This window comes from Geotrypetes seraphini, chromosome 4 (assembly GCF_902459505.1).
Source record: "Geotrypetes seraphini chromosome 4, aGeoSer1.1, whole genome shotgun sequence".
NCBI lineage: Eukaryota > Metazoa > Chordata > Amphibia > Gymnophiona > Dermophiidae > Geotrypetes > Geotrypetes seraphini.
In genome coordinates this window covers 45,832,297-45,848,886 of record NC_047087.1, presented here as the reverse complement: position 1 = coordinate 45,848,886, position 16,590 = coordinate 45,832,297, and the positions used below count along the sequence as shown (strand labels likewise).

The 16,590-nt window shown below is 40.5% G+C and overlaps 1 protein-coding gene and 1 long non-coding RNA gene across 4 annotated transcripts in view; one reads left to right on the top strand and one right to left on the bottom strand.

Annotated features, from left to right (window-relative positions):
• LOC117359347 overlaps positions 1-2,529 on the bottom strand; it is an 88,535-nt gene extending 86,006 nt beyond the window's left edge. Inside the window, exon 1 of one of the 2 annotated variants that reach the window (XR_004539211.1) lies at positions 2,479-2,529. This is a non-coding gene — a long non-coding RNA (uncharacterized LOC117359347). The remainder of the gene's footprint in view (positions 1-2,478) is intronic. The other variant, XR_004539212.1, reaches the window with a different exon arrangement.
• The window catches only part of URI1 (URI1 prefoldin like chaperone), a 211,327-nt gene continuing 196,986 nt past the window's right edge, over positions 2,250-16,590 (top strand). For both annotated transcript variants that reach the window (XM_033941954.1, XM_033941953.1), the window contains exons 1-2: positions 2,250-2,369; positions 3,005-3,517. In XM_033941954.1, the coding sequence (XP_033797845.1) occupies positions 3,510-3,517 (8 nt within the window). In that variant the 5' untranslated portion in view covers positions 2,250-2,369; positions 3,005-3,509. The remainder of the gene's footprint in view (positions 2,370-3,004; positions 3,518-16,590) is intronic.

Genomic DNA, 16,590 nt, shown 5'->3' with positions numbered 1-16,590 from the left:
CCAATTAGGATTTCTCATACATTCAGAGATGTCCAACCTACGACCAGTACAAAGATTACACCACAAGCCACAGCGTATGTACCAGAGCTCAGAAAATCCAGCATCTAATTTGACAAATTGCATCCTTATTGTTTGTCACAGCTTGCACATTGTTAATCCTATTAGGGCATATGGCAGCAACAGTACAAGTAGTATCCTTAGCCCACCTTTCCATGAGGCCTCTATAGTGGCACTTCAAAAGCAGATAGATCCAATTTGTTCAGGCCACTCTCAACGAGAATACCTATTCTACCTCACCAATTTCAGCATTACAATGGTGGTTAAATCAGCAAAATCTCTGCACAGGAATACTGTTCCATCCTTCACCTCCAGTAGTAAGTCACGACTGAATTTTCCAAGCATATTTGGGGGGGTTCATCTCTTGATTGGCATACACAAAGGCTGTGGACCAGACCGTTGAAAGAGAAGAGCTTAAACTACCTGGAACTACGAGCAATTTGTATGGCTCTTCAAGCCTTTCAAGAACATCTCAAGGGCCATCTTATTCACAATATATTACATCAATAAGCAGTGAGTTATGGCATCCTCCTACCTGGGCATGAAGGTTGAAAAGATTAGGCGACTAGTTTTAAAAAATCAACTTCTGGTTGGTGGCAATCTATCTTCCAGGGAAATAGAACACCACAGCAGTCATACTCAGCCATCAGTTAACGCCACAAGTTGTCCATCAAGTCTACGACTATTCACTCCTTGTTCCAGAAAAGGGGACCTTCTTGCAATTGTCCCAGGATTTTGCTCCAAGTTTATGCTCAGAACAGGGAAGCCGAAGATGTTTTTCATATTTTCTGGAAAGAAATCTACCTGTAATATTACATTACATTTGTGTCTTTTATTCCACCAATACCTTGTGGTTCTAGGTCAGATTACAATATGCCTATCCTTCCTCTACCTCTTATCTTGAAAAGTTCAAAAGGCAAAGCAAGACAATGCCTTTATGATCCTAATTGTACCCTTTTAGCCAAGGCAACCATGGTTCATGACCCTTCTAAGCCTGGTACATCATCGCACATCCTTCCTGAGGATTCAGCCTTAATATTCCAAGATCAAATTCGTCAGTTGCAGCCAACCTCCAGTCCTTGAATCTGACAGCATGGCTGATAGTTTCCACAATAGATATGCTTTTGTAATCAGACATTTAAAAAAGTTTTTGATGGTATCCATCTGATCTGAGCATCCATCTGAATCTGAGGAAGAAGGGGATACTTCAAAAGCTAATCATTGTTAATCCAATAAAAATATTTTTTTCCTTTATTTTTTGTTTTATTTCTACATATTACTTTGAAGGCATCTAGAACTCACTCCCAGTGCATTATTAACACTTTACTTATCGCTTTAGTGATATTGGGAGTCCTTTTTGATTCCTCGCTTACCTTTAAGGACCAAATAAATTCCCTGGTCAAGAAATGCTTTTTTAGTTTACAAATGTTGAGGAAGGTTAGACATCTGTTTCATCATCATTTCTCTGTCTTGGTTCAATCAATCATATTATCTTGCTAGATTATTGCAACGCCATCTATCTTGGCATCACAAAGATCTGTCTCCAAAGATTACAATTAATCCAGAATACTGCTGCGAAGCTGATTTTTAGAAAAAGTAAATTTGACCATGTGACTCCTTTGCTCCTGAGTCTTCATTGGCTCCCGGTTTATCTTAAAATTCAATTCAAATGTGCTTGCATCTCTTTCAAAATTCTATGACATTTTTATTCCCCTTGTTCCCTTATTATGGAATGTTTATGGAATTTTCTTTGCAAGAGGCATCCAACAATTCAAACTCTCCCTTCCTTCTAGAAAAGGAATTAAAGGAGTTAAGATCTTCAGTCAATCTTTGGCTTTTAAACTTTCTCAACTATGGAATGAACTCCCCTTAATTCTGAGGAGTCCCACTTCTTTCCAATCTTTCCGTAAATTTCTAAAAACTTTCTATTTGCCAAACATTTTGAAAACTAATTTCTTTTGAAACTTTTGTTTTTACTTTCTTCAGTTTTTATTTAATTGTTTTAAAACTTTCTTTAGTTTTTATTTAATTGTAAACCAAGTTGAGCTTCCTTAAATTGATGATACAGTATATAAAGTTAAGCTTTAGTTTAGGTAACACCATAGAGCACTAGCATCAACAATGGAACATCAGGGGGCCCCTAGCCCCTGATCTACTGGCACGTGGGTCTGGATCTAGCAGCATGTAAAGGTCCCCATACGCATGCGCCCTTAGATCACGTGACCTCAGATTAAGCTGGACCGTGCAGGCGTCAGCGTGTGTCTAGCTGCATCAGACCAGACGTAAAGCAAGAGCAGCTGCGCTAAAAGCCGGTATTCGGATGTCTTGGAGGGCCCTGGTTCTGTATTTAATCACCGAGAGGCTCCTACATTCGCACGCGCAGCTTGTGGCTCTCTGTTTCTAATTTGTCTTTAAGATTACCCACAACGAGCCCCGTGGCTTTCCTCCTCTGGCGTCCCACTTTCTTCTGATGCAAACTTTTTTTTTTTTTTTCCCCCAAGTCTCTCTCCTCTAACGCAACTTCCTGTTTCCGGCGAGGCGGGACTCTTCCGAGGGAGAGAGGTTGTGTCAGAGGGGGACGGTCACCGAAGAAGGAAGGCTGCGGGATTGGTGGTGGGCGATCTCAAGTATCAGTTTGACGTAGGCGGGGGAGGGGGGGGTCAGGGAGAAGTATTGGATCGGGGGATGGGAGGGGGGGAGACACGTTAAAACAGGGGCAGAGAAAGCGGGAGGGATGGCAGACCACGGGGAGGAGAGACGAGTCCTCTGCTCTCGTAATGCATGTGAGAGCAGCTGAGTGCGCGTGACTTGGTATCTTGCAAAGCAGTGAATCGTTACAAACGCATTTCTAGAACATACTTCTTGCTGCCTGCTAAAAATGCAACATTATGCATTGCAGATAATGTGACTTATTATTATTTTTAATCCCAATAATTGTATATTTCAGATCCGGCAACACTGCGAGGACGGAACATGGTGCACTGCGAAAGGTGCTGCTGCCGCCTCTGTTGAACGTCTTGTTCCCGCTCACTTTCACTTTCTTCAGGCTGTCAATGTGAGGAGGGGGCGGGGTGGAGGCCCGATAATGCGAGTGTGAAATGTTTTCACTCCTGAGACCGTGGATGCAAACAACCACTCCGTACATGTGGATGAGGAAGGGAGAAGGGCTGAGGAATTGCCGTTACAATCTTCATAAACATTTTATTTAGGACTCATTCACTTCGCTAAAGGGGTGGAGGAGAAAATAAATTGGGTAAAAAGCGAACTAGAAAAAAAATATTATATCAGCCACCATCTTGATCTAGAAGCAAGAAAACAACCCCAAGCAAACTATCTTGGCAGGTGGCAGAAATTACGGGGAAGGGAGGTAGGGTTTGGAGAGGCTATCATGGAGGAGAAAAAGAACGTGGGAGAGATGAATTTGGCAGAAGTCACACGACTCCAAGAAGAGCATGGCAAGGTAAACAAAAAGAAATACTGTACAGTGTACCTGGTAGGGAAACTATAACCCTACCCACTGCTTCCTCCATACCCACAGGAAGTTAGAAACAATACGCCAAATTATAAATGCCTTGAAGAGGTGGCTGTGTCTTAGTCAAGGAAGGGGAGGCATGTTTGTGTTTGCAAACCTGACTGAAAGTGGGTTGCAGACATTCTTTTTCTTTTTTGCCACCTGCAGGGCTGATATGCTGAAAGTATGGAAAGTGAAACTTCCTAGTGCCCTTCTGAGGTGGGGAGAGGGAGAGGAACTGAAATTGAAGTGTGTGGTTGAAATTAGTTCACCTGATCATAGTCCCATACAGTTGTAAAAAATTCCACAGAAGAGAATGTTGTGGAATCAGAAAAAATTCGTAGACTCTAAATAGAACCAGTTGTTAAAAAAAAAAAAATATATATATATATATTTACACCCAGAATCAAAAAAGAATTTAGAAGGCAAACTATTTTGGAATGACATATTAAATGTTTTGTTGATTTTATTCTAAGTATGTGTATTTTTAAAAATCTTTTTGGTTATAATAATAATAACAACAGTTTTTATACCACAGGACCGTGAAGTTCAATGCGGTTTACAGTGATTAAAAACCAGTGACTAACAGCTCTAGAGATCAGTTATTGTGGGGAAAAGATTGTGCAAGATCAGCTACCTAAGTACTTCAGGAACAGATATGTTTTTAGTGTCTCCTAAATTCACCATAAGTATTAGTAAGCATAAAGTAATTGCTCCAGATCTATTACCCCATAACATGAGTTTCTGAACAGGTAAATAAGAGATTAAAGAGAAAAGTGATTAACAATAAACTGGGTTTTTAATTGCAAGTCATTATTTTAGCACAGGGTCCCATTTTGTGCAATGAGATTGTTCTAAAAATAATCCGATTTAACAGTAGCCCAGGTTGATAACTTGCCTTGGTTAAAAGCAGCTTCAAAAAAGGTGGACTTTTTCGCCTGGATTTGAATAGAGTCAGAGATGGAGCATGACATTACCAACTCAGGAAGTCTATTCCAGTTGCACAGTAAGATGGAAAGGATGAAATCTACAGTTGGCAGTGGAGAAGGGTACAGATTAGAATGACTTACCTGATGAATGGACTTCATGGGGAGAAGTGTAAGAAGAGAGGAGAGATAGTGAGGAGCTACAGAACGAATGCACCTGACATAGGAGTTTGAACTGTGTATGTAAATGAATAGGGAGTCATTGAAGCAACTTGAGGAGAGGGGTTATGCGAGTGTAGAGACACTGGTAGAAGATAAATTGTGCAACAGAATTTTGAAAAGGAGAGAGGTGGTTTAGTGGGAGACTTGTGAGAAGCAAGTTGCAGTAGTCCAAGTGTGAGGTGGTGAGAATGTGAATAAGGGTTTAATGGAATGGATAAATTTAGGTGATATTTATAAAGAAAACAGCAAGTTTGTAGTAGTCTGTTGAATGTGTATGGAGAAAGAGAGAGGGAGAGTGACAGTTTGTGTGCAAAAATAGAGAATGGGTAAGAGAAGAAGCTCAATCTGGTCATGTTCAGTTTCAGATGATGAAGGGACATCGAGACAATAGTATCAATCAAACGTCCGGTGAGCTATTTCCATGGTTTGAAGCAGTTTTCATTGCAAGGAAGTTATAAAAAGTATATTTTCCATGTACTCCAATAATTATTGATTAATGGGTATGCAAAGCGTTTTTCCTTTAGGCAAAATCATGTGTTCTCAGGCATTGGGAGTATGGAGATTTCTCCGTTTTGTGTCAGTGAGGGAAAATGTATTTATATCTGTTATTTGATCTACTCCACTATGTAAGGGTCCCATAAGAAAAATTATAGACTGTTGTACTTCATCTGTCCAGTAGAAAATGCCGCACTAAATTTTTCTTTTCCTGGAGGGTGGACATGTCCATGAGATAAAATGACTAATATCTAGGGATGTAGACTGCAAATTTATGATCAGGGTATTTTTTCCTTTCAATTATTCATTTCCTGAATTCTGCATATAATAAAAATGGGATCATGAATCATTAATTTTCAACATGAAAAATCAACCCATTTATGCTACCTGTATAACACTTTAGGGAGAATGTTTATTAATCATTACAAGGTAACGTCTGCCATGTTAATATGTGAGACAGCAGCATATGCAGCTAGTACATGCTAATATTTAGTAAATATGTTCCTTGATGTCTGACTGTATCCCCCCACACACAACCCTGAAGTAACAAGGTAAACAAAAAAGTTAATGAAAGAGTTTTGGAAAAAAAAAAAAAAAGTTACATAAACAGATCAAATTGATGACCAGCAAGTCACAAAATTGTTTGAGCCAATTGCTGCTTTGTTGTCTGATGTAATTGTGATGGTCTTTCAATTATTATTAGACTTAATATACATTCCTAATTCTGAAGAACACTGAAGCTGTTTACAAACAGTAGCTGCAGGAGAGCAACTTAAAATATTAACATGTCTGAGATATACACAAGTATATCACAAGCTGAAGCTTGAAATGGGTGGTGGTTAGGACTCCAAGATGGCGTCCTTGTGAACTTACCATTTAGACGCTGATCTTTGCTTCTTGCACCAGTGGTTGTGTGCTCTTTTCCAGAATGGAAAAGAGAGAGAGGTTGTCCTGGGTCTCCTGGTAAGTCCATGAAGGCTCCTTCATCTGCAGCAGATGACACTAGCGTAATTTTGAGTGTCTGGACCTTCTTCCTCTGTTACTGCTTAGTTCCGCCAGGGTTTTCTGACTGTCGGCACTGAGAGGGCCTCACTGGATACTGAAGAATAGTTCATGCCCCTTTAATCCAGAAGCTCGCCCACAGATACAGAGCAGTATTTTGAAGCCAACATTTTCACTTGACAGTCTGTTTCACTGCTGGGGAGCCTACCTCTAGCAGTGTCTTCTCCCAGGGAGGGATTTATTCCCAAGAGTGAAGAAGGCTGGAATTCGTCATTGATAGCTTTTTTTCATACCTAGAAAATCTAGTGAGATGCAGTAATTTGGGGTTTTTGAACTTTTTTCTATCACCACTTTTGATGCTTGTTGCTATGCTCAGGAAGCATTTTATGGAAGTACCAAAAATTCTATCTGAATCAGTTCCACCAATTCTTTGGGCTTATTTAGTTTTCAGAGGGATCTAACCCACAAGCAATTAAGTACAAAGGAACCAGGCTTCTTTTTACTTTACTGGGTTTTTAGACTCTTCCATGGAGGTCATAACCCAAAGACCAACTCTGTCATTTGTCCTGGAAAAGGATGGCAACAGTATAATATAATGACTTTTTATGGGATTGAAAGTTCAAAATTTTCCTGATTTTGTCTAGAATTTCTCAAAAGAGATGCCAGGAATGCCTGGCTATATGCTCTAGAGCAGTGGTTCCCAACCCTGTCCTGGAGGATCCCCAGGCCAGCCGGGTTTCAGGATAGCCCTAATGAATATGCATGAGAGAGATCTGCATATAATGGAGGTGGCAGGCATGCAAATCTGTTCCATGCATATTCATTAGGGCTATCCTGAAAACCCGACTGGCCTGTTAGCTTTAGGGGCAAATTTCATACTGAAATTTCCTTGTTTATATATGGTTATGTAGCGGACTAAGGAACCCTTTTACACATCAGTACACAATTCCTTTGCTGCAAGTGCAACGAAGCCCATTCAGGCCTCGATGTACAAAAGTTTTCCATGGCAGTAGACTCGTTAAAGCTCTCCAGCTGATGCACAATACGTTTCTCCATGGCTGTTACTGATCATTGTAGTAGCCATCAAGAACCCTATGAAAATGCATTACAAGGAGCTCATTAGTATTCTAATGAGCTCTCCCTGTGATGCACTAAAGGGAATGCCTGCCCCCAGTGCCAAATAATTGGTGCCAAAATTTTCTGGCAGCTCTGTAGTTGCTGTGCATGTGTTGTGTGAATACACAACACATGCACAGTAGCTGTTCCCATAAAATAAAAAAATAATTTAAATAGAAAAAATGACCTGTTGCACCCCTGATATTCCCATGCCTCTTTTTTTTTTTTTTTTAAGTTGGGCAGTTGGGTTGCCCACTCCCTCCTGCTTTTGGACCTGACTCTTCAAAATGACATCCCAGAGGCAGGAGGGGTGGCCCTGTCCCTGTCCGGTACATCCTGGGATGCACTGGTACTCAATGATTCTTTCTTTTTATTCTCTAGACCTGTCTCCAATCTATTTTTCTAAATGATGAAAAAAACATGCTTTCCCCTACCTTCATCTTTGCTCCATTCCTCTGCAAGCTTTCATTCTCTGCTGATATTTTAGCAGCTCTATTGTAATTATGAGGCAAGTGCACATTGGAATTGCTTTAGTATTATTTCAAGAGATTTTTTTTAGAAGGTTCTACTTTTCAGTCTCATCCATAAGTACAAAATTAACATAGTAGTTGACAGAAGACCAGAACAGTCCATCCAGTTTGCCCAACATTCACACTTGTTATCAATTAAACCAACACAGCCACTTAAAGGTAACTATAACAAGAGCAGAACCAAGCTATAATTGGTGGATAACACATCCTCTCACAGAGAAAATTGAGCCAATCAAAAATGATGTTCCTAAAACCATGCCTCATTCTGGCAGTAATGTTATCAAAACCAAGCCTCATCTTGACACCAAAAAGTCAAAGCTCATTCTGACACCATTGAAACAGGCAACCTGAAAAAATAGCACTAAAAACAGCTATAATGTAAAGCACAACAGAGTTAGTGAAATAATAGCCTATAAAAAGCAAGCATAACTATCAATAATTACCCCCAAATATGTATGTGTATCTCAATAATTTAATAGGAAAACCCAAAATCTTGCCAATTGCAAAATACATCAATCGAGATCAAACAACAAATAAAAATAATAAAAAAACTTATATAAAAATGTTTGACTCTAAGAATAGCTTGAAGAGGCAACAATAAAAATGGAAGGGAAGAAAAACAGCAAAAAAAAAAAAAAAAAAGCAAAGTACTGCAAAACAGCAATTATAAAAATGCACAAAGTACAGTGTTTAGTGAAAATATGCTCTTTGTTCTTCTTGAAGAATAATAGATCACCACCTCTCCATTGAGGTTTGAAGGATTTGAAAAAACAAACCATGTAGATTGCTAATCGAATGTCCCAGCTTATTCTACTTATTCCAGTGTTTCACTGGTACTGCAGATCTTACATCTCCAGTGGTATAGCTACAATGATTCTGTTTTTAAGATGTTTAGTCCTACCAACATACAATAAAGAACATGGACAAATCATAATATAAACCACAAAGGGAGTATTGCAATTAGATGTGTTCTCTAACTTAAACAATTTTCCAGTCTGGGGAAGTCCTAATCTCTAAAGAATGTTTGCACTAACTATAGGACCGACATTTTTTATGAACCCCCAAAACTGTCCTGAGTGGGGTATATGTTGAAACATTGGGGGAGAACAGATGGCACTAAGTTATCCTTGTGTTGGAATCAGAGTGTTTCCCCCATCCCCCTCATAGAAGTCTGCCTGGCATTGTTTATTGGAAGCTTCTATACTGCTACTAATGACTGGGGAGTCAATTCTGAGGGTTTGCATGAGCTTCAGTAATGGTGTTACAATAAATGAAAACATCTGGGAAAACAAAAAATAAATCTCATAGATTACAGACACAATTTTTAAATCGAAATTCTATCAAGTCCAAGCATAAGAAGCTGAAACTACCTAATATTTCACTAAACAAATACAAAGAATAGGATAATAAATCCAACATTTAAGGTGATATATACTTAATTAACCTTTTCTTATCATGTGTCCCGGCTGACGGGACATTCCAAAAATGTCCTTGCCATCGTATGTCCCATGGCATGGGACATACAGTACACGACAGGAACACAAAATATTTGAATTTACAGACTTATGACTTATTTACATTATGTTTACAATAGCCGTAAATGATAACGGTGAATAATACAAAACTTTGCTAAAATAATTACGATTGGAACCAGCGTAATGTAAAATTTATTACGATAGGAAAAAGTTAAACTTTCTCAAATCAAAAGTTTCTCTTCTTCCTCATATTTATGTTCTTCATGTAATTTAAGAAATTGTTCCAATTGTTCTAGGTTCCAAAAAACAAAATCCTTATCTTGAAAATTTAGCAAACACAAGGAAATTTCAAAAAATAAGTGGCACCTAATGCCACAACTCTAGACTTCAATGACAAAAAGACTTTTTTGTCTGAGTTGCGTTGGTTTTCGCCATATCTGGGAACATCAGTACTTTAGCTTCATAAAATATTGTCTCTTTATTCTTAAAATATGCTTTCATAATTAATATCTTATCACTATCATTTAGGCATACTACCAAAAGGGTAGATCTAGTCTATCAAATCCTGAGAATCTTCAAGAAATCCTGTAAGATCAAATTCAGTCAATACCAACTGTTCTAACTCTTGATTGGTGGGGAGCTTTTTTTCATAGGAATATAATAACAATTAGAAATAGGAAAAGTGTCTGCATTTTGTAATCCTAAACTATCTCTTTTGAGGTATTTCCTCAGAAAGAGTGGTAGATGTGTGGAATAGGCTCCCGGTAGAGGTGGTGGAGACAGACTGTGTCTGAATTCAAGAAAGCGTGGGACAAACATGTGGAATCTCTTAGGGAGAGGAGGAGATAGTAGATGCTTTGGATGGGCTGACTGGATGGGCCATTTGGCCTTTATCTGCCATCATGTTTCTATATTTCTGTTTATGTGCCATGGCACATTCATGAACAATAAGGGATGCACAAATGGTAGCACCCTTCACATGTTTATGTTGAGTGAGAGTTGAAATGCTCTGTAGGGATTATAAATAATGTGGTATCCCCAGGCTCTGAGTGTGGACATGGATGTTTCCTACTTTTGGGCCCTCCCTACTCCTGTCCATAACACGTCCCCTTGCTATTTGAAGGAACTACAGTGGAAAACATTCAAATTCTGACTTTCCAAAATCAAGATTTGAATGTTTTTAGCAGATACTTTTTTTTTTGGCATTTTAAGAAGTCAATCTGCTTTGAAAATGAGCACCCATGTGTTTGTCTGATTGGTCTGCTATTCTTAGACAATGCCTTTTACAGACAAACTAGTTTGCTTTCACTGGGGTCCTTTTACTAAGGCACTTAGGAGTAAATTCTAGTAGACTGATAAAGAGCACATTGGATAAGAAATGTATTGCGAGGTTATTGGAGAATTGGAAACTGCATGTAGCAAAGAATGTTCAAGAACCCTACTCTTTTTAGCTGTTTCCAACACTTTATGCTATTAAAATCAGTTCAACCTCAGAAAACCATGTTTAAGCTTTTGCATAGAATGTATAATTCCAGAGACTGGGGAGCTAAATTAAAATTGTGGGACGATGCTCTTGTATTAAAAGTAAAATTAGCTCAGGAGCTTTAAGAGCAGGGGTGTCCAACCTTTTGGCTTCTCTGGGCCACATTGGCCGAAAAAATATTTCTGGGGTCGCACAAACGCTGCAGCAAGACAGAGGAGGGAGCAGGCAAGACAGTAAATACCTGGGGGCAACAGAGAAAACATTGCATTGCCCTTGACCGGGGGCCTCAGAAAATATTTCACGGGGCTGCAGGTTGGACACCCCTGCTTTAGAGTGTCCCAAGCTTACTATTATCCTTAGAAACAGCAATGCAGCAAGACATGTCCTTGTACAGGTACATGATCCTTTATCCAAAATTCCTGGGACCAAGCATATTTAAGTTTTTGGAATTTTTCTTTTTCAGCCATTGTACAGACCCACCATGATCAAGCTTCTTCAATACCTCAACTTTCTGTGCTATTGACAGAGATAATACAGTGTCTTGTATACTGCAGTTTTCTGCGAGGAATCTATGCGTCACAGCAGTATTGGTTTAAGGGGGGGGGGTGTAAATGCTTCCTTTTCTGCTTCTCACTGCTCTGAGTGGAATCTGCAGCTCTTTTTGCCATTTTCCAGCTCTCAGCTGATTTGCACAGAGAACAGGAGAAACACGTGCACTTTCATTTGTTTCAGTGTATGTCACATCAGGAGAAATTGACTACTTCCAGTTCGCATCAAATTTTGGTTTTTGGAGCTTTTCAGAATTTCAGATAAAGGATCTTGTACCTCTAACTTACTTTTAGGTGATCAGCAAGCCCTTATGGATCCAACATATCTCTCTGCCCACTTGTAGAGTTATAACTATAACATTGGTGTTAATTGAAAAAGTTATTTTACATAATTGGACAGCAGAGAAAATAAGAGATGTTGCCTCCCATTAAATTCAGTAGCAGAAAGAAGCCATCATCAGATAGTCTTAAATACATACACCTGTGGAAGCAATTTCCTCCTCAAGCTAAGGTGTAATCATAGTCCTGTTAATCTGCTATAGGGGCAGGTAACTAATTTATTCCAGCTAGTCTGGATTTATCATAGTATATAAGAGGATGAGAGAATGCATGAGGGGTATGAATGTGAGAGAGGGTTGTGTTTGAGTTTGTGAGGCTGTTGTTGGAGGTCAATTTGGTAGTGGAGTTTGTGAGTTTTCAAAATTATAATTATAAAAAAGTGACATTAAGGGCTCCTTTTACAAAAGTGTGCTAGTTTTTAGCACATGCACCGGATTAGCGCTTACTAGCTGAAAAATTACTGCCTGCTTACAAGGAGGCGGTAGCGGCTAGCGCACGCTATGCTGCGCATTAAGGCCCTAACACACCTTTATAAAAGGAACCCTAAGGCACATATAAAAGTGATTGTTTTAATCTTCAGGTTCGAGGTATACTACATCTTATATGGTACTGTGATTTGGTTATGCTTTCGGGGTGTCTTCTCACTAACATGCATTTACCATGTATTCTCTTGTGTTGGGTGCTTTGTTTGTCACATTTTGATAATAAAGAATTAAAGAAAAAAAAAACCACCTAGGGGTAAATTCTTTTTTCTTTTCCCTTTCAGCAGCAGAGGAATCCAGATATGTGGGTTATAGCCATCCACCATCAGGTGGAGGTAGAGTGATTGCTATAGGATGACACACTCTTTGACTATTCGGTGTTCTTTGTCTCCAGCAGGTGGATAGATGATTCTTACAGACTCCTGACTTTGTTTGCTGCTCAGCTCCTGTCTTATTCTTAATTCAGTTGAGCTTGGTGGAGTAGGCTTACTAGGTGCCTACTTTGGGTTACACCTGGTGGTGCCAGGTTCCTACCCTTTCCCCTGTCACCTGTTCTGAGAGTGGTTTTTCTTCTTCACTTAAAAAAAATAGCAGGAATGCAGTAAAGCAAACAAAAAAAAAAAGCCAAAGAGGGAGCCAACTTTAGCTGCCAAGAGGAGAGAAGGCAGGGCTGCTGAGGCACATTGAAGGGGCTTATCTTTGGTGCCAGTTCAGCACAGTTGCAGTGAGGCCTCGCAGGATTGAATACCATTCTGTCTCTGAATTTTTCTTCCTTGTTGGAGATTGCTGTGGCCATGGTGCTCTGGAGCTAAAATAATAAAAACAAAAGGGAACACTATTATTTTTTGGGAAAGTGGCTGCAAAGCTGGTTAAGTGCTGCTCCTGCTGTGGTAAGTGGCATGGTCCCAGTTTTGGCAGGAACTTCAGCGAGGCCAGTGTTTCCCATGCGGGAGATGTGCCAGCATGTTCCTCTTCTGGGAGTCTGACTCTGCTGCTGTCGGCTCTGTTGCCTCAGATTCATCTTCAGAGGGCGTGACCAGGTAGAATTGTCCTCAGGTTGCTGCTGTGCTATTTGGAGAAGAGATGGTTTTGGAACCTTTTTCCCCAAAGTTTGTATTACTCCTCCACCAGGCTTATCTTCTCAAAAAGACTCATCATCCTTGGGGGGGGGGGGCTCAAATTTCTAGGGAGAATCTTTCTCAAATGCAGAAATCTGGACGTGCCTCCCCCCACCAGGAAGAAGATGTTTTTCTGTCTTCTCTGGGACCTTTGGAGGACTGTGGTTCTGCTATTTCCGCCTCTTCTCTTTTTTGGAGACTCTGGATCAGTGGGAAATTGCAGTGGATGAGGCTAGTGATCCTTCCGCAGTCCACATGCTCCTTAAGGAGGAGTTGCTATCCTTCATTATTTGAGCTCTGGAGACCCTTAATACTGATGTTTCTGTAGCTGCTAACTCTAAAATGGCTAGCATCAAGGGGCTGTCCAGGTCCTTTCCTGTTCGTGCAGCCATTCAGGAGCTGATTATGGTGCAGTGGTCTTCTTCGGTTTCTGGGTTGAAGGTGGCGTGGGCTATGTCTCGTCTCTATCCCCTTTCTACTGAGGAATTAGAGAGGTTGAAGTTGCCCAAGGTGGATTTTTTTGTGTCACTAAGAAGATTGCTGTTCTGGTTGACAGGGGCATTGCCATAAGAATGTGCAAATTGCAAGTTGGAGTTGTTTTTAAAGCTATTCTTTCAGATAGTGGCTCTGTCTCTTCAGGTGGTGGTGTGCAGTTCGTACTCTGCTTGTGTCGGTTGGGTACAGCAGGCAGAAGATTCTGTCGCAGAGATAGAATCTTCTGGGCTCTTGGAGCTGCTTGCTATGAAGACTGGCCTTGCATATTTAGCAGATTCCTTGTATGATTTGGTTTGCCGTGCCTCATAGGGGAGTGTTTGCCTTTCTTCAAAGGGAAGTGGGCCAGCATAACGATGAACCAGTGGGTCTTAGATATCATTCAAGAAGGTTAAAGATTACAGTTTGCCTACCCAATCGTAGATTCTTGCTTGGAGTCCCCCTGCAGTGTCCCATAAAAAAGGGAGGCAGTGTGTCTTATGCTTCACGTCAAGCGGCGTGGTGTATCTGGTTCCGGTGTTTGAGTGAGGCATGGGCAGGTAATCCATCTATTTTGTTGTTCCCAAGAAAGGGGACTCCTTTTCTCCTTTTTCGACCTCAAGCATGACGACAAGTTCTTGAAGGTTCAGCATTTTTGCATGGAGACCATGTGTTCATGATCATGGCAGTCCAGCCAGGGGAGTTTTTCACATCCCTGGACTTAAAGGAAGCTTATATTCAAATTCTCATTTGACTGTGTCACCAGTGTTTGTTTGCTTTGCGGTACTGGGTCAGCACTTTCAGTTCAGAGTGCTGATGTCGACGACTCCCAGGACTTTTTCCACGTAAACTTACATACATAACTCTTAATTCTAATTACCAATAATTGATTTATTCAGTTTTCTATACCATTCTCCCAAAGGAACTCAGAATGGTTTACATGGATTTATTCAGGTACTCAAGCATTTTTCCCTGTCTGTCCCAGCGGGCTCACAATCTATCTAATGTACCTGGGGCAGTGGGGGGATTAAGGCCTAGATTCACTAAATGGATCTACCGATCCGGGTCCGGGGGGCTGATTCACGATGCGTCCTCATGGAAATGAGGATGCTCGGAGTCACGCCCCCAACCAACTGCAAGGATTGCTGAATAGCGATCCCTACGCATGCGCAGATCATCTGTAGATGGTCTGTGCATGCTTACAGAGCAGCGACCTTTTATTTTTTACTTTTCTTTTTCTTTGCGTGGGTTAAAACCATAGGCTTGCAGTATGGGGAAAGGCAGGAGAGTTGGGGCGGCAGGAGAGATTCAGGGCGAGAGCAAGGTGACAGGAGAGATTTGGGGCAGAGAGCAGGGCAGCGAGAGGAGAGTTGGGGCAGGAGAATCCAGGCAGAGAGCAGGAGATGCAGTCGGAAAGCAGTGAGTGACTGGTCCTCAGCAGTCGCTTCTTTTGTTGATTGGCCAGCCCAATCGGTGTTCCAGATTTGTTTAGTGAATTGCTTCCTGCCTACATTTGGATGCCGTTCCCCCTCATTTGCATGCGTGAATCGGAGGATGATCGGGACACAGGTTAGTGAATTGGTTCGGAGGAAAATCGGTGGGACTTGATTGGTGGGCTTAGTGAATCTAGTCCTAAGTGACTTGCTCAGGGTCACAAGGAGCAAATTGCTTGTTAAAACATCAATTATTGGTGCTAATTAGCTAGTTCAATTTACACATTTAATTTTTGGCACTTTTTATAGAATTAGGGGTTAATGTACAATTAATGTCTGGAAACAGACTACCTCATGACTGCATTAATGGGTTTTGGGGAAGTTTTCCTGTTACTGTGCGTTATACTGTGCATTACTGATTTTTTCAGGATTTTTTTTCTGTTGAGGGATTGGCATAGGCAGTGAACAGGTGTAGAAGGGTTAGCCAGCTAGTGCATTATACAGGGTGTCCACAAAGCCTCTTACAATTTAAAGATTTTATTAAAAAAAACAAATGAATAGACAAATCAGTGGAAATTATTACAAAATGAGGAGTAGATATTGAAGGTTTTTTTGCCTCATTTAATACACCTCTATACAGACGGATTTTGAAGGAGAACGAGCAAAGGATTGTCTTACATGATCCAACGTTTTCCTCTGATATTCTTTGTCGTTCACTCCTTTCTTTATCCAATACTGTCCCTGTCTCCATAAATTTCTTGTGCCATGCATGAATTGACGGATGTAAGACGGTGGATATTTTCCATACTTAGTCCTGTAGTTTAACTGAGTCTGCGTATCCGATTTTGTTTCAGTAAACCACGATACACATTGTGTCTTTTCTTGAGAAGTAGCCATTTGTTTAGGGGATTATTCAACAGCCTGTCTTTCATCAACAGGGTACTTGAAATACCCAAATGCAATGTGATTACAAACTTTGATAACGACTGAGTACATAGTATAGATTTGATTAACATATCTCATCAATTACCTTTTTAGTAGTTTTTTGAAATTGTAAAGAGACTTTGTGGACATCCTGTACTTCCCATGCACTAACTGGCTTACGTAGCATGACTGCGGTAGCACTTAGCTCCTTCTAAATAGGAGGCAGTAAGTATAGAAATATAGAAATAGACGGCAGATAAGGGCCACGGCCCATCTAGTCTGCCCACCCCAATGAACCTCCCCTACCTTTCTCTGTGAATAGATCCCTTGTGTCTATCCCATTTGGCCTTAAAATCAGGCACGCTGCTGGCCTCAATAACCTGAAGTGGAAGACTATTCCAGCGATCAACCACCCTTTCAGTGAAAAAGAATTTCCTGGTGTCCCCGTGCAGTTTCCC